Consider the following 18,884-nt stretch of genomic DNA (forward strand, 5'->3'; position numbering starts at 1 on the left):
TGGAGGAACGGGGGGGGCGGGACGTGTGATCTCCCCCGCCCACACTCACTTACTGTATCGCCGCCGCCCCTTTCTGAGCGCAGGGGCTGCTGGTAAGGCGTGCGTGCCGTGCGCACACACGTCATCAGCACGGCGAGGGAGGACCCGCAGGAGAGGAGCGCGGGAACAGTGCGCGCCTCTCTCCAGTCAGGCCGGCACAGAGAGTCTACTCCTGGGACTGTCGGTTACGACCGCACCACACTTATCTCAGTTCACGGCAGGGCTGTGGAGTCTGCTGCTTCCAGCTCCACGTCCTCATCAACATGCCGCTCCGGCCTGCCCCCGCTATGAATATTCATATTCTTCGCCCTCGCGTCACTAGGAATATTCATAGCAGGGGCGGGCTGGAGCGGCATGTTGATGAGGACGTGGAGCTGGAAGCAGCCGACTCCACAGCCCTGGTTCACGGCACCCCAAACAAGTTCAATAATATCAAGGGCAACATACAAAATCGACTGATGAACAAAGAAGTTATTAAGCAGGTATGTTAAATAATTTGTTTTTGGTTTATTAAATACAATTATATATTGCAATTATACATTTTTGTAGTTTAAACTATAAATTGCGCAAAATTATGTTTTTGTCGAAGTGACACACAACGCGAGTTATGCTCGATTTTTTGCCGATTTTTGACACACCACGCCAAAAAGGTTGCCCATCACTGACATAGTCAATGCAGTCACACTTTCTAAGGTGATAAAAGTGTCCACTAACAAGAAAACAAACCAAAAACACAATTTACAATACAAATATAGATGAAAGTAGTTAGTCTTTTAAGCTATATTCTACACCTTACAATGCTCCCTTTTATAAAAGGGAACATTGAAGTGTCCCAACTAATGATTTGATTTGGTATAATCCAAATAAGAGCATAAATATCTATTTACTTAATATCATCTGGTCCCTTATTTCTTTTTTTCCACAGCAGCCAGCCATGATACCCATGAATATAATATTTTTCCATATATCTAATACTCAATTAGCTTTATTGCTTAGCCGTGAAATTTCTGGTCCCAATTGTGATCATAAATTGAGGATTACCTGTATTCAGGAGAGAATTACAGAATAATAAGAGTTGGAAGGGACCTTGGAGGTCTTCTAGTTCAACCCTGAGCTACTGTATTTCATTAAATAATGGTAGCCTTGTCTTCCAAACTAATACAGATATATATTAAACAGCTATGGAATGTTCAAACAAAATTTGCTGCAAAGTTTCTTCTTTCTTCGTTAATCTGCAGGGAATACACTAACAGTCAACAACACACCACTCTAACAATCAACAAACAGAATGATGCAAGATACAATTGAGAGAAAACTGTGTGGGAAGGATGGAGCAAGATATAGCCTTATAAAGGAAGCTACAAGTAAAAACTATTATGGAGTGGAGAGAATCATTATTAAAAAACTTGATTTCGGGTTTGAGTCATTTCATATCTTTTTAAATACAAGCATGACAGTTTCTTTTAAAGACAGCGTTTTCATGAAAATTTTAAAAGTCTAGTGACTTTTACAATATTTATATGAACAAGGAGGGACATCTGGCAATGCTGACAAACATGTTTTCCAGAAAGCTATATAAGGAACATTTTCAGGGTCAAATTTAGGGGCAATGTAAAATCAGGTGATTATTTCTTTTTCTAACATTATTTCTTTTTCTAACATTATTTCTTTTTCTAATATAAGTTCTCAAATGATTTCTTTTTCTCTAACATAGAGGATTATAGCATGAGATGGATGAACAGATAATAAACCTTAGTTTGTTGTTTTGTAAGCAGTAGATAATTTTTCAACAAATTCTGCCACGCAAATAACCTAGAGCAGAGGTGTCAAACTCACGTTGTCATGGCTGCATCATGTGATGTGCTTTCCCCCCATTGCTAAACTGGGCATGGGTGTGGCCAGCGCATGACACATCTGGCTCATGGGCCGCGAGTCTGACAGCCCTGACCTCAGGTCTCCACAGTAAAAAATACAATCACACACACAGAAGCACATGTACTTCTATATTTCTCCTAAAAATACGCTTGAACTGGATTACAATGAATCCAAGTACATATTGGCTTGGATCAAGGGAAGTGTCAACAGTTAAAATGACAGGTTTCACATTAGGGTGTTCCTATCTTCAACATACAATAAACCAACACTATGTGAGGAAATACTGAAGGCATATTATCGAAGGGGGAAGAAGATGCAGTATAGGAAAGGTCAGAGGAATTTTAATGAATCCCTAGTTCCCTTCTTTGTATTTCTAAACTAGTTTCCTGTAATTCAGCAACTTTTGAGCCCCAGGGACCGTTTCAGTGAAGAGTGGTTTTTCTGTGGATTGGAAGGGGCATGCTTTCGCATGTTGCCTTAATACCACAGGGGTTTCGCTTGTTTGCATGGGCCTGTTTCTGGCATGTCGTGTCTGGTGCTAGTCCACAGACTGGGGGTTGGGAATCCCTAATCTAATTTATATTCCAATAAATTACCCGCTTTTGATATACATTTTCTTAAGAAAATTCTTCTGAGTTTCATTGTGAATCAGGGTCAGAGCAACACACTTATTTTTCTAGGACACCGCTGATTTTTATTAGCATATTTAACTCTTGATTATGTGCCCTTTAGAAAAAGACATTTGAGAAAGCTTCAAATAAACCATCTTTTATTATTAAAACTACATTTTAGATTTAAGGAGTTTGTTTTTTCCAGAGCAAAAATTAGTGGAAGTTCAGAACAGCTTGGGATCCAGCCTTGTATTAACCATTACGCAAAATAAACACATGCTTAGGACACTAAAGGGAGGGGACATCCCATTTTTCTCTTATCATGTCCTTATTTTGACTTATAATTATTGGGGGAGTAATTAAAAATAGTTTTCAAGAAACTTTTTCCATTTTATTTATCATATTTAAGACCTGTCCTCTGAGCAGTGCCCAATAAAATCTAAAAGCATTAAAAAGTACGTAAAATTTTAGAGAGGTGATGAATGTTAAAAATTGATTAAAAGCCAGGGGGAGAACTTTCAGGGTGATAAGCAGCCCCCCACCCCATATTCTACTGCATGCCCGAAGCAAGGCTACAATGTTTTTATGCCTTTAGATTGTGAGTTCTAACCTTGGACTGCTCGCTCTCTCTCAACCCTAGAAAGCAGGCAATGGCCAACCACTTCTGAAATCTTGCCAAGAAAACTGCAGGGACTTGTCCACGCAGTCACTTGTCCAGGCAGTCACTAGGCATCAACATTAATTCAAAGTCACATGCAAACACAAATCTCCATAGCTATTAGATATACCATGTGAAAAGCTAGGGGTTTGTCCACACTGGCTCTTTTGTGTACATCAAAGATTCACCATTGAGCTGTCTCTTTGTTCCTTGGGAAAAAACCCCTCTCCTGCAAGTACCATGTTTTCCCAAAAATATGACCTACCCCAAAAGTAAGGCCTAGCCTTATTTTTTGTGGGTCTAATATAAGGCATATCCCAAAAATAAGCCCTAGGAAAGGGGATGGGCATGGCCAGCACAGGAGGCAGCCCTTCCCTTCCCTGGCCACCTCATGGCTGCTCGGCCTCTTAATCATGGCCTGTGGATCAGCTGAGCAGCAAGGGCCAGGAGTTCTGTCTCTCTGGGTGCCTGGAGATGTTTCCGGTGCACTCTTGCTAGCCCCAGCTCCGTCCATGGAACCAGGCAACCTTGCAGCTGAGGAGCCCTCTCTTCTGCAGCTCACCTTGTGGCTCTAGAGCAACCATGGTTTGTTCTCCGCCAGGCCTGGTACTCAGGTGTTGCTCAGGCTGCTGCTACGATGAGGCAGAAAGCCATGCGGTCTATAAGAATCAACTCCACCTCCCACCTCTACTTGGCTGCTCTGCTTGAGTAAAGGGTGATCACCAGAAAAATCCCCCCTCCCCATTTTCCTTTTTTTTTAAAAAAAATTATTTTATTTTTGTTACATAGACAACACAATCACACAACAATGGAAAAAGAAAGGCAGAGGGGAAAAAACAAAACCCACACACACAAAAAAAGGGGGAAAAAACCCATCATCCCATACAGTATGTCATTTGATTACAGGTGCATCCCTACTACGTTTCCCCCCATACACACACCCCGTATCTCTCTGTTATATATTTAATAGACACCACAATAACCTAGGGTTTAAAAATAAAAAAGGTGAAAAGACCCAAAAAGGGGAAAAAGAAAAAACAACAACAACAACAAAACCATCATCACATGCAGCATGTCGTTTGGTTACAAGTGTTTTAACATCTGCATCTTCAAATAATATTTACCGTCTCAAATGTTTCATCTAATATAACTAAAGGCCTCATTTTCATTCTACAATATATATTCAGTTAACATTAGCATTATTTTCCCCCAGAAAGTATACTTCTATTTATTGTTAACCTTGCATTTCATACCTTCAAACAGAGATCTTATTCCTTCATTTTTCAACAAAACATTGCTGCCTATATATACCAGTTTTCATTTGTTCCCCTATTAGAATTGCTTATCAGCAGCAAAATATCATTATAATAAGTTCCCCTCCCCATTTTCGTGTCGATTGTCAAAAAGGCTCCATCCCAAGCCTTCAGATTTGCACTACTGGATGTGCATCTGTGCTGGGCTTGAGAAAAGGATGATAGGAAGGAATATTCCCCTCCCCATTTTCCTGCCAATCACCCTTTTCTCAAGTGACATCTGATCATCTGAAAGGGACAGACTGCACTTTGCTTCTATCATAAGCACGTGCTTTCCACAATCTTCCATAATTGCCCTTCACCATTTCTCATCAAGTGTGTGTGTGTGTGTGTGTGTGTGCGAGAGAGAGAGAGAGAGAGAGAGAGAGAGAGAGAGAGAGAGAGAGAGAGAGAGACCTTTCAAACAGAGTTGCGTGCAATTCTCCACCATTTCTCTTTCTCTCACACACATACAGAGAGACATTTGATTGCGGAAGAAGGCGGGGCTTAGCAGTGAGAAGACGGAGTTTCAGGCTGTTCCTGAAATTCCTCTATTCTGAAGGATTTTTGGACGGGTTTTTTGGACCCTAGCTGTCCCGGAGACGACAGTGAAAGGAGAGGGGAGACCCAGGACCTCAGAGACATTCGCAAAGTCTCGGGGGGGGGGGGGTATTAACCCCTCTTGCCAATTCCTTTTTGGATTAGCTGCATGCTAACTGAAACTGCAGGTTGCCCCTAAGAATGGTAGAAGTGATGTCACCTGGTAAGCTGATTTTATTATTCAAGAGAGACTGTCCGCACTAAAAGCTTAAGCTAATTGAAACCAAAGAATAGAAGAATCTAGCGGCGAATTGGTCTTTTTTTAATGGATTTATGGCTGGTGGCTACTTTATTTCTTAAACGCTTCAAGGAACTCTTCGACATCCCCCCCCCCCTGATTCTTTCTAAGTGGATCGTAAAGCTAACTTTCTACTAATTAGCCCTTCACGATCTGACACTTTTATTACTTGGCTGTGTTTACGATCAGATAAGATTGCACAGTTTCCAGCGTGTTTTTACTTGCAATTTCTAACTACGACACATCATGGCGTCTGAAAATACTTCTAAGGTCTCACTCCAGATTCTTTTTTCCGCATGTCGAGAGCTTTTTGACTCATTTCAGAGATTGGGAAAAAAATTGGATCATCTGATTTTAAAATATGAAGGAAAAACTGAGATCGTTGAATGTTTGAATGTTCCTGAAATACAAATGGAAAATGTGAGAAATGGCGTCTGGTCTATCTCAGAGGAAGAAAGGAGAGGGGGAGCTATAAAGAAGATTCATTTAAAGAGACAGAGTGCAGGAGAAATGAAAACTCCACCCTTGAGAATTAAAGTCAATTTGAAAAGTTTTACAAGCCCGGGACAACATTATTATTTCATCACTGACATTCAGAGCCAAAAGGTGCGAAGATATCTTTGTTTGGACTTGCTTATAAAAACATTTGGTAAATTTATTCAACGAATGGCAATTGGTTTGAGAAGATTTTGCTATTGGAGGGACACAGGCTGACAGATGGATGAATACAATTTAAAATTAGCTAAATCTGATTACTTTATCTTGTAATAGATATAGCTGAATAATAATTGATATTGATGGTAATGTATATAATGTGGAATTGGCTGATAGATTGAAGAATACAATTGAAAACTAGCTAAACCTAATTGCTCTTTTTTGTAACAGATATAGCTGAATAATAATTGATATTGATAGGGAAGGTTGTTGAGAAGGTGGTGGCCTTTCAGCTCCAACGGGCCTTGGAGGAAGCTAGCTATCTTGACCCCTTCCAGTCCGGCTTCAGACCTGGTTACAGCACAGAAACCGCTTTGGTCGCATTGACCGATGATCTCTGGAGGGCCAGAGATGGAGGCTATGCGTCCATCCTGGTTCTCCTTGACCTCTCAGCGGCTTTCGATACCATCGACCATGGTATCCTTCTGCGACGACTGCGGGAGGTGGGAGTGGGAGGCACTGTTTTGCGGTGGTTCTCCTCCTACCTCTCGGACAGGTCGCAGTCGGTGTTGGTCGGGGGGCAGAGATCGTCCCTGAGGCCCCTAACGTGTGGGGTGCCACAGGGTTCGGTCTTATCCCCCCTACTATTTAACATATACATGAAACCGCTGGGCGAGATCATTCGGAGGCACGGGATAAAATACCACCAATATGCGGACGATACGCAATTGTATCTGTCCGCCCCGTGCCAACTCAATGAAGCGGTGGACGTGATGAACCGGGGTCTGGAGGCCGTTAAGAACTGGATGAGTGCTAACAAACTGGTACTCAACCCGGACAAGACCGAGTGGCTGTTGTGCTTCCCCCCCAATAATTTGGCTAATATACCAACGCTTAGGCTGGGGGGTCAAATTTTATACCCCTCAGATAGGGTCCGCAACTTAGGAGTCCTCCTGGACCCACAGCTGACTTTTGATCACCAGCTGTCAGCTGTGACCAGGGGGGCATTTGCCCAGGTTCGCCTGGTCCGCCAGTTGCGGCCCTACCTAGACCGGGGGGCTCTCACAACAGTCACTCGAGCCCTTGTGATCTCTAGACTGGAATACTGCAATGGGCTCTACATGGGGTTGCCCTTGAAGTGCATCCGGCGACTGCAGCTAGTCCAGAATGCAGCCGCGCGAGTGATAGTGGGCGCACCGCGGTTCGCCCACGTTACACCTGTCCTCCGCGAGCTGCACTGGCTACCTGTTGGTCTCCGGGTGCGCTTCAGGGTACTGATGACCACCTTTAAAGCACTCCATGGTAGTGGATCTGAGTACTTGAGAGACCGCCTTCTGCCGATTACTTCCCTAAATTGACCAATTAGATCGCACAGACTGGGCCTCCTCCGAATCCCATCTGCCAGTCAATGCCGACTGGCGACCACACGGAGGAGAGCCTTTTCTGTTGCTGCTCCGACCCTGTGGAACGAGCTCCCCATGGAGATCCGTACCCTCACCACTATCCAGACCTTCCGCGCAGCCCTCAAGATCTGGCTCTCCCAGCAGGCCTGGGGATAGGCTTCCAATTCACCCACCCGAGTGTTTGATTGTTGAATGAAAGTTGTGTTTTACTATCTTTTCTTTGTTCACATATTGTTTTGTTTTTGACCTTGCACCCCCCCCCCCCTGTGGTTGTAAGCCGCCCTGAGTCCCCTCAGGGAAAAGGGCGGCATATAAATCCCAATAAACCTAAACCTAAACCATAGTAATGTATATAATGTGGAGTTGATATGATAAATAACAATTGGATATGAGAAAACATTTTTGGATTATACATAAAGAGTATTAATTACAATAATTATCACTATTAAAAAAACTAAATAAAATACATACAACCAAATGTTAATCAATACTGGGAAAATGTTACGATATATGATATAATTAAATATTATGGATGTTCAGCTAAAATAGGATATGAGGATTTGATGTTAATAGAGGATTTTACAAGTAAGTAAATGAAATGTCAGCATGTGTTATGGATTAATTCTTTGGCATAGTTAAGGATGAAGGATGTTTAAATAACTATAGGTAATTAAAACTGGAGGTATAATGATGTTAATATGGTAAACATTTGAGTTAAGATATTTGAATTAATATGAGTTAATGTAAGAGAAGCACCAAAGCATGTTGTAACCAGTTGATATACTTCTTCTTTTTTATAATAGATACCTGTGTTTTGTTTTTTTTCCTGCCTTGTCCTTTGTCGTTTTTGTCTCTTTTTTTTTTTTTTTTTTTTTTTTTTTTGCCTTTTTCTTTTTGATTTTTTCTTTTCCCACTGGTGTGGGCATGTATTGTTCAAGATTATTACTTTTATTAATATTTTTAAATAATAATTACAGTCAAATGAAAATGGATATATAATAATGCTTGAGTTAATATGAGTTATGTTTGTTGACCGTGGAGGAGATGTACCAAAGTTTATCTGTAATCGATTGATACATTTTCTACAGATGTAAAGAAAGATGTTGTACTTGTTTCAAATTAAAATTAAAAAAACATTTATTAAAAAAAATAAAAAATAAAAAAATAAAAAAGAGACATTTGATTGCTTGAAAGGGACAGGCTGTGCATTGCTTCTACTGTAAGCACACACTTCCCACAATCTTCCAAGAATTGCCCGCAGATCGCCCTTTTCTCAAGCAGCAGCTACCGGGTAGAGGCAGGGGGAGCAATTCCGACAGGCCATATAGCTTTCTGCCTCATGGTAGCAGCAGCCTGAGCAACACCAAAGCTCCAGACCTGTGGAGTTCAAACCATGGTCGCTGCTTGCTCCAGCCCACAAGGTGATCTGCAGAAGTTGCCTGGTGCTGTGGGCAGGGCTGGGGTTAGCAAGAGTGCGCTGGAAACATCTCCAGGTATCCGGAGAGACAGAACTCCCGGCCCTCTCTGGTTCAGCTGATCTGTGGGCCATAATTAATGGGTTGAGCAGACATGAGATGACCACGTTCGCCACCTCCTGCACTTTAAAAAAATAAGACCTCCCCGAAAATGAGCCCAAGTGCTTATTTTCAAGCCTAAAAGAAAATAAAACCGGCTCTTATTTTTAGGGAAACATGATATATTCTACCACAGGATTACAAGCCATTGACACTAGAGTCTGAGGCTGAAGTAAACATTGAGAAGGGTCAGAACTAAAAGCAGATTGAACCTCTTTTTCCCCCTTTTCTGACACTCCTTTCTCTTTCTTGTTCTTTTTCTCTTCTTGAAAAGCTCTTCTCTTCTCTCCCAAATATCTAGGAAAGTAATCCATAGCTCAGTGACGTGCGGTGAGGTTTATGGCTGGTGAGGCAGTCTTCTCCCCCGACATCCCACTGTCTAAAGTGCTTTCTTTCTTTCACCCACCTGAGTTCTGACAGGCAGGCGAAAGAAAGTACCAGCCCGCTGCTGGCTTTCTTTTGCCCACTTGTATGTCAGACATAGTGGCGGGCAAAAGAAAGCCAGCGGCGGGCTGGCGCTTTCTTTCTTTTGCCCAGAAGCGGGCAGCTCAGGCAGGCTGCTGCCTCTGGGCAAAAGAAAGAAAGCACGGGCAAAAGAAAGCCAACGGCGGGCTGCCACTTTCTTTCTTTTGCCCAGAGGTGGCAGCCTGCCTGAGCTGCCTGAGCTGCCGCCTGATCCCTGCTGCCTAGAATAGCTGATCGGCTGTATTTTGGGACGCCGATCCAACCGTCAATCAGCTTCATGGCAGCAAAGGCTTCAGCATTCCCCAGAGGCGGTAAATGTCAGCAGCAGTGACAATCCCCCTCCCCCCGCCACAATATTCACTCTATAAGATGCACAGATATTTCCACCCACTTTTGGGGGCGGGAGTGCATCTTATAGTGCAAAAAATATGGTAGGTACTATATTTAGCAGGATACTGTGTTAGAATTTTGATCTATATTTGTCAGTGCTTATTAGTTTAGCACTACTGTCTTGTTTTTCCTATCATTCTAGATAAGTAAGACATTCTGCACAATTTCAGAATGTTTTCCAAACTATTTGATTTCTTTTAATGAAAATAAATTTATTTATAAGTATAAATATTGTTCTAGACCAATTATAGCAGATCAGCACCATCTCATCTACTAAGCACATGGGATGTATTTGATCAAATCATTTCATGCAATATATTATATGATTCTATGTATTCTCTTAAATATAGTTTTATTTTCTTTAATTCTTACAAGATTGGTTTTTCTGCAAAAGTGTAAAAGAATTAAAATTCGGCAGAGGAGATTTGAAACTCCAGCTTATGTTTTACGTGCCCAGCCATGCTGCTGTAAGTTATTTACCAAAGATGTCACAACTGGGTCCAGGTTTCCCCATTTTTAGTTCTGAATGAGGTTATCCCTCCTAGATAAAACTGATGCATAAGTTGAAAATTGACCTGGAACATTAAACTGGCTCAAAACATTGGTAGCATCTGTGGGCATATTATCTTGTGGATCAATTGTACTAGATCTTTCTCATGGTCATTCATGCCTTGGTCATCTTGCAGGTTGATTGATGCAATGTGCTCTATATGGGTAGACTATTTCAAGTTTAGCTGGCCCAGAATGCAGCAGCATGAAAGTTGTGGGCAGTGGTGGGTTTCAATTTTTTTTAGAACCTATTCTATAGGTGTGGCCTGTTTTGTGGGAGTGTCTTGGTGGTCATGTGACCAGGTGGGAGTGGCTTGACGGTTGTGTGACCAGGTGGGCATGGCCAACTTGGAAAATGTGGTGAAACTCACTTAACAACACTCTTGTTTAGCAACCAAAATTTTGGGCTCAATTGTGGTCATAAGTTCTCTTTCTTTTTCTTTCTTTCTTTCCTTCCTTCCATCTGTCTTGCTCTCCCTCTTTCTTTCTTTCTTTCTTTCTTTTGTCTCTCTCTCCCACTTCCTTTTTCTTTCTTTCTTTTTTCTTTCTTTCTTTCCTTCCTTTCTTTCTCTTTCCTTCTTTCTCTTTCTCTTTTTCTTTCTCTCTATATCTTTCTATCCTTGTCTCTCTCTCTTTTTTCTTTCACTCTCTCTCCATTCCTTCCTTCCTTCCATTCTTGTGCTTATCTCTCCCTCTTTCCCTTCCTTCCTTCCTTCCTTCCTTCCTTCCTTCCTTCCTCTCTTACTTTCTCTCTTTCTCTCTCTCTCCCCGCCCTCTCACACATACATCCCTTCCAATTATATTCATAGATATATTCTATGAACTAAAACCAGTGCCCAATAAATCCTATGATCATGGCAATCTGTGTTCTACAAGCCAATTCACAAAGCTCCCAATTCAGTCTCTTACTGCTCTGGGGATTAACCAAATGTGGTTAGTTGTCCTTTTCTCTTTGCCTTGTTTCCCACCTTTTTAGCAGAGTGGCTAATTTCCAATGGTTTTTTTTCTTTTGCCGAAGCCAGATTTCTCTGCTGCTTGGTGGGTGACCTACTGTCCGAAAGTGTTGGGCGTGCCACGGAAGGCATGCATGTCATGTGCATGCATGCACGCATACACAGACACACACACACACACACACACACACACACACACACACACCACTTGCTGCAATGCAAGGCACATGTGTAAGGGGGACTGGATCAGCTGGGAGGCTGGCAAAAAGAAGCCACTGTTTCTCCGCTGCCAGGGCTCACAGAGAAAGGAGGCAGGGATGCTGGCCGGCACTCTCTTCACTTACTGCTTGCTACTGCTGCCTCTGCAGCCCACCAGCTGCAGCCCTGGCTGGCTGGCTGGCTGGCTGGCTGGGAAAGTGGCAAGGGGGCGAGCACCCCCCCATTGGAAACCAGGTGGCTGTCAAAGAGAAGGGAGTGCATGCCACGTGGGCTTCTTCCAAGAGCCGAAGAAGGAACAGGCGGGGAGGATTCAGCTGTTGTGAGAAGGCCACGTGGCACACACTCCCTTCTCTTTGACAGCTGCCTGGTTTCCAATGGGGGGGGAATCCATGCAGAGGGAGGAAAAATGCATGGATTTCTTCCCCACCCACATTGGAAACCAGGCAGCTGTTAAAGAGAAGGGAGTGCGCGCCATGTGGCCTCCTCCTAACCCTCTGCTCCAGCAAAGGAAGTGGGTGGGCGGGGCAAGCCTGGTGCAAACAGGCAGGGCGAGCAAGCAAGCAGCGACTGGGTGGGCAGGCGGGGGGAGCGAGTGAGCGCCGACTGGGTGGGGGAGGGGAGCGAGGGGGTCAGGCCAGGGGAGGGAGTGTTCCAGTACGGGGCCTCCAGAAGCTCAGATACTGGAAAGCATGCTAAATTTCATGAAGGGGTATGCACGTACCGGTGCGTACCGTCTGAAACCCACCCCTAGTTGCAGGGCTACTCTGTTTAGGTGTACAAGTGAAGATGCTGGCTATATATGGCAAATGGCACATGGTCTAATTATATGTGCAACTGTCTCTCTCGTGCTGTTTTGCCCATCCTGTAGAATAATACAGAGATCTGGATCCAAACCATTATGCAAGGTCATTCAAAGGCAGGATTTTTTGTCTTCCCACCATCGCAAAATTCAAATGGCCCTAACTCTGGTCCCATATACATGAGCTTTGAACAGCTCCAACTTTTTCTAGGGTTCAGGCTAGATTGGGATGTGGACTGCCTCTGGAAGGGGGTTTTACAGGGGTTTTAGTGAATATTTTTTCCACTGGAATCATTATCTTTTCTGTTCTGTTTGAAGTTTGCATCTTTGATTTCAATTTCTGTATACTCTCCAGACTCATCAAGAAGTTGGCCATTCTTAGAAACACAAATAAAAAATCAGAACACGAGAGAGGGTAAAGCTGGAGTCAGCAGCCTGTGTGTTCAAGGCAGGGGTGAAATTGTATTGGTTCAGACCGGTTCGGGAGAACTGGTAGTGGACATTGGGCCTGGGCTGCCGAACTGGTAGGGACTGCTGGATGGCCACGCCCCCAAACTGGTCTCCTGGTCACCGCTTGCTCGCCCTGTCCAGTCTCTGCTTTCCACCATCCCAGCCTGCTTTCCCTACTCCTTTCCCTGCAGCCCTGCCATGCTTGCCTGCGTTTCATGTGGCCTTCCTGGTGGTCCCCATGCCTGCTTGCCTTTCAATATCAGCATCCAGCCTGGTGGAGTCACTGCCACTGCTCTGGGGCTGAGAGGGGCAGCGGTGATGGTGGTGGTACTCTGGGAGGCAAGGTGCCAGATGGATGTCCTGGGGCTGCTGCACATGTGAACCCCCTGCCCTCCCGGAGCACTGCTGCTGCCCCTCTCAGCCCCAGAGCAGCGGCTGCATCCCCACTCACCCACCTACTGGCCGAGCCAGGCTGGACACCGAACCTGGAAGGCAACCGGACATGTGGGAGCACCGGGAAGGCCACGTGGAAGGCAAGCAAGCATGTCGTGGTCATCCATCCATGGGGAAAGGAGCTAGCAGCGTACTCCCTTCTCTGCAGCCCTGCTATGCTTGCCTGCCTTCCATGCAGCCTTTCCGGTGTCCCCGTAGCCAGTTTGCGAAGGCAGGCAAGCAGAAGGCTATGTGGAAGGCAGGCAAGCATGTCGAGGCCAGTTGCAGGGAAGGGAGCTAGCAGCGCATGCTTCTTTTCTCTCGAGGCTGAATGGGGAATCCTTCCCACCAACCCCTGCCAAAAGGAAGGAATCCACCCCCCACTCCCCCAGACAAGCCAGGAAAGACCCCAAGGTTGGTGGGATTCACCTTTGGAGCCTGCCACTTTTCTGCACCAACTCCATGCCTTCTGATGGCTCAGCACCCTCCTGCTTCCTTCCTTCTTTCCTCTTCCATCCCCTTCTGTTCTCCATCCCAAAAGCAAATGATGAGTATCAGGGAGGCCAAGAGTTCCTCAATCGGGGGGGGGGGGGAAGAGAAGGGGTAAGTGGTGGAGTGCTGTCTCCTCAAACTGGTGGGGAGGGTGAGGACAAATCCTCTTAGCTCCAAAGGTAACAACTCTTGGCTCTTAGCATCTCCCTTGCAAGCCAGCTGCTTCCATCTTCCTTGCTCATGTGAAGATAGGGAGGGGGTGGCGGGGATGGAGAGGGTCGCACACTGCTTTCAAAAGAAACACGCAACCTGGCCCTCGCTGCCGCAGTGGTGGCGAGTGCAGCTCCGGAGCCTCTAGGTGCCAGAGGAGCAATGCTGGCTGCCGAGGGGAAGGGAAACAGAAGTTCCTTCTTCTTCTGCACTTCAGGCTGGGAAGCTTCCTGAGTGCTGAGTGCGGTGCCCCACAGGCAAAGTGGGTGGGCTGCACTGAAGCAAGGTGTGAAAATCCGTAGCAGGAAGCTTGGGGTGAGTGAGAAGGGGGAGCCAAGCACTTTGTTTCTATCTCTCCACTCCCCTCTGTCATCTCCCGGACTTGGTGGCTGAGGTGGAAAGGCAGGCAATCTTTGGGACTAGAAAACATTGGGTCTGTCTTGGCAAAGGGGGTCAGGCTGGTCAGGTGCCGATCATTGGAGCCTTTTTTTACTTTTTAAATCACTTTTTACTAGTTAAAAATGCTTTAAAAGTAAAAAAAAAAGTTGGCCACGCCCACCCAGTCACATGACACCCCCCAGAAAGCCACACCCACCAAGCCACGCCCATAGAGCTGGTGGGGAAAAAAGTTAGATTTCACCACTGGTTCAAGGGCACAAAATCCTTTCTTTTATTACCCAGAATTCCTCTCACCAGGACGGCTGAACACTGACACCACAACTTTCTCTCATCTTTAACCAGGAAATAGGTGAAAATTGCTTTCAAGACCTCAAATAGACATGCAAGACTTTTCCAAGCCTTGTGAGGTCCTGACACTCTACAACTCTCACGCCCTCAACAACTGTTCAACTTGGTCCCTTATGTTTCAAATGTCCACCTAAGATAAAGCCACACCAAATGCTCAACTAAACTCTCCAAACATCTTTTAACGTGCTATTTAACGGTCATTTTGCTAGTAATGGGTATTACCGTGGATGTCTCCTCTGTACACATTTCCTTCTGTACAGGTGCTGCTGAACATTCAGGGATGGATTTCACTCCCTTCCTTTTGGCTTTTTCTGTCTGAATGTTCGTAAAATAGTTGACAGCTGCAAATTCAATCAGTGCAGAGAATACAAAGGCAAAGCATATCGCTATGAACCAATCCATGGCTGTGGCATAGGAGACCTTAGGTAAGGAGTGCCTGGCGCTGATGCTCAAAGTTGTCATGGTCAACACAGTGGTTATTCCTTGGGAAGAAAAGAAATACAATAAAGGTAATTGGTATCTTTATGAAATGAAGAAAAAATAGCAAAAGCATAATTTCCCTTCAATTATGAGAATATAAAGTGTGCTACTTCATGTTGTGAATTAACATGAACTATGAAGTTGTGGGTGCTCCATCAGTAGAGATTTTAAAGAAGAGATTGAACAGCCATTGTCCAGAATGGTATACCATCTCCTGCTTGTGCAGAGTTCTAGGGTTGGACTAGAAGACCTCCAAGATCCCTTCTAATTCTGTTGTTCTGGATGTTATTTTCCATGAAGAAGGTCTTTGAACAGAGCAAGTGGCAATACACACTTGATCTTGGCTGATCTTGGAAAAGGTAAGCAAGGTCAGACTTACTTGGCTGGGAAACCCCCTATTGTGGCCTGTTGGCCGCCAACTCCTTCGGCAGCCAAATCAGATGAGGAGGCGATGTGGGAGTCAGGGCCAAATCAAGGCAATCTGAGAATTCGGAGGGGGAAGAGGGAATGGAATTGTCAGAGATAGAGTCAGAGGCGGAGCCTGGGCTGTCCATCAGCCCTTAGGTGGAGAGTCAATAGCTCCCAGGTCTGATGAGCAGTGGCTGCTGAGCAGTGGATGCGCAGAAGGCAGAGGAGTGCAGTGGAAATCTATGGGCCAGTCAGAGGTGGGTTCCTACCAGTTCGCACCTATTCGGTAGAACTGGTTCGTCAAATCTACCGAACCGATTAGAAGAGGTTCCACCAGTGGACCCGGAAAGCAGGCCACACCTACAGAAGAGGTTCCAAAATTTTTTGAAATCCACCACTGGTCCTTGGATATGATTATTCTACACTATCATGCTCGTGTTTATAAAACTCAGTGCCTCTGTGAAAGGTAAGGATGACTACTGCGTTTGTGGTGCAATCAGAACATTGTGTGTGTTGAAGTTGTTTTAACGCAAACCAAAGATGCCTTTAAAAAACAAGTTTACATCATATTCTTATGCATGCCAGTGCTGTGTGTGAGGTAATTTAAGGTGGTTCTGACAAGTGTCGTCGACATCTTCATATCCGGTCACATGGGTGGCAAGCCACTCCCATCCGGTCACATGGGCAGCAAGCCACTCCCATAAAGGAGGCCACACCCACAGAGTAGGTTCGAACAATTTTTGAAACCCACCACTGGGTCCAGTCCTTGGGATGGAAGAACCACCACTACTAGCAAAGCCCATCCTAGCTCTGGGGATAAAAGGCAGAGGGCGGAGATGAATATGTGACAGAGAAATATTCATCTTCCTGCCGGTAAGCCACTGATAGCCTGCACTTCCTGTCTGGAAATTATCAGAATTCTTCTTGGAATCTGCAGTGCCTTCTGAATGTGTGTGTGTGTGCGCGCGCGCGCGTGCATGCACACTGCTGGAAGAAAGTGAGTGCACCTTCCAGGATTTCCTTTGCAAGTGTGGGAAGAAAGAGAGACTCCTGGTGTTGGGGCAGTTCAGGGGGAAAGGGAGCAAGTGTCACTTTCTGCAGGGCTTAGAGGCTTTGTAGCCTGCTATGTGCTCCTAATGAAGGAATATTTCATTAACTACAAAGGGCTTGTCGTGTTTTGGAGCTGGGTCAGAACATCCCCATGGTTTCCCAGGACTATAGAATATACTGAGAAGTTTAAAAAAATTCTTATAGAAGGCAATGCCAACCACTTCTGCACTGCTGGAAAGAAAACACACACACACACACACACACACACACACACACATATATATGCGCTTCTGTTATTCTATAGCTTGTGTGATTATATTTATTCTGTGCTTCTGTGAGTTCTGGCTGTTCTGGCTTCTGCTGCATGGGTATTGTATACATGCATCATACTTTATATTATTGTATATTGTATATAAGTTTCTTTTATATATTGCTGCAAACTATAATGGTTCAGATGCAAATTTGCAAATGTAAGCTGGGCTGCCATGTTCTTTTTAGACAAAAAAGAGGTTTTCTCCTGGCAACCTTTCCAAACAAACCATATGTTAGGCCTGCAGTGATATTCCTTTCTGGATCTTTGGCCTGCCACACACTCTCTTATTTTACTATGCTGGTTCATTAGTGGGGAATTGGGAGGAGGAAGAGTAAGGAGTAGAATGTGATGTTGTCAAAATAAAATTCCTTTCTAGAATCCAAGGTCATCCTTTGTCTTTGCACCTTTGCACCTGACCGGAACTGGATGGGTGGAACTGCCAGCATGGCAGTGGAAGATTGGACCATGTGATGGACTTGTGGGTGTGGGAGTAAGATCATGAACTTTCCATTGGGGGCGGAAAACTGGGAAGCTTTCAGATTCAGGTTTTCACAGATGTGTCAACATGACTCTCTTAATAAATTGGAACTTTGAGGGATACTTTGCCTTGAACTGTGATTTAATTTTGGATATTATTTGGAACGCTGACACCATACTTGTTCAGTCGCTTTTTCTAATTGTACTGTCATTAACTTTAATATTTAACATGCTAAAACTGAAGCCTGTAGAGCAGTGATGACTAACCTTTTCAGTGCTGAGTGCTGAAAGCACGTGCACACACCCATAATGCAATGTGCATGTGACACCCCCCCTCTGTGCCTCCATGCATTTGAGCACACACACACACACCGCATGCACCCTACCTCCCATGCATGAGCAGCAGAGACCCAAAAACCAGCAGAGCTGAGCTGGGGCAACAGCTCACATGCCCACAGAGAGAGTTCTGTGTGCCATGTGTGGCACGTGTGCCATAGGTTCATCATCACGGCTGTAGAGTCTGAGATGTAACTTTTGGGGGGTTTGCAATTTCTCTGAGTATTACATGGTCTGATGTTGAGGTGAATTTGCTGTGATGCCCATTCCTGAGAAGATTGGAAGCTGACTTGAATACTTTCCACTTATGAATAATCTTCCACACTGTAGAATTATGGATTTTTAAATTGTTTGGAGATGGCTGTATAACCGTTCCCAAATTGATGGACGGCAATGATTGCTTCTCTAAGATCAATGCTGATCTTTCCTCTTTGGCATAATGTTAGGGTCTAGGGCAACAGTGTAGCCATCTCAGCACAGCCAGCAGTGTGGCCAGCTAGCCATTGCCAAGTCGCTCTGCCAACTCACTCCAAGTCATCACAGGACAATTCAACGTGGCCAATTTGCAACAGAGACAACTCACTGCAAGTAGCTGGAGAGACACCCGGGTGGGCAAGCAAGTGTGTGGGCAGAGCACAGAGCAGCAGCAATGGTTGGAGGCTTTCCATTTTCACACACCTCACCGCCACTGCCAATATGGGCCATTTGGCAGCAGTAGTGATTGGGCCATTATAGGGTGGCTGTTGTGGGTGGGGTGAGAAGTAGGGAGATGGCAGATTAACAGATTAACAGATTTAGAAGGTACCTTATAGGTCATCTAATCTTACCCACACACACACACACACACACAGACTCAAGCAGGAGACCCTACACCATTTCTGACACATGGCAGTCCAATATCTTCTTGAAAGACTCAAGTGATGAAGCCCTCACAACTTCCGATAGCAACCTGTTCCATTGGTTGATTGTTCTCACTGTCAGAAAAGTTCTCCTTATTTCCACGTTGAATCTCTCCTTTGTCAGTTTCCATCCATTATTCCTTGTCCGACCTTCAGGTGCTTTGGAAAATAGCTTGACCCCCTCCTTTCTGTGGCAGCCCCTCAAATATTGGAACACTGCTATCATGTCTCCCCTGGTCCTTCTCTTCACTAGAGTAGCCATGCCCGGTTC

At 44.8% G+C, this 18,884-nt stretch overlaps 1 protein-coding gene across 1 annotated transcript in view; it reads right to left on the reverse strand.

The window, feature by feature from the left end:
- Positions 1-18,884, reverse strand: part of LOC116512868 (gamma-aminobutyric acid receptor subunit alpha-4-like) — a 93,557-nt gene that overhangs the window by 23,023 nt on the left and 51,650 nt on the right. Inside the window, exon 8 of the mRNA XM_032223536.1 lies at positions 14,895-15,132. Within this exon, the coding sequence (XP_032079427.1) occupies positions 14,895-15,132 (238 nt within the window). The remainder of the gene's footprint in view (positions 1-14,894; positions 15,133-18,884) is intronic.

Source organism: Thamnophis elegans, chromosome 9, assembly GCF_009769535.1.
Source record: "Thamnophis elegans isolate rThaEle1 chromosome 9, rThaEle1.pri, whole genome shotgun sequence".
NCBI classification, from domain to species: Eukaryota; Metazoa; Chordata; class Lepidosauria; order Squamata; family Colubridae; genus Thamnophis; species Thamnophis elegans.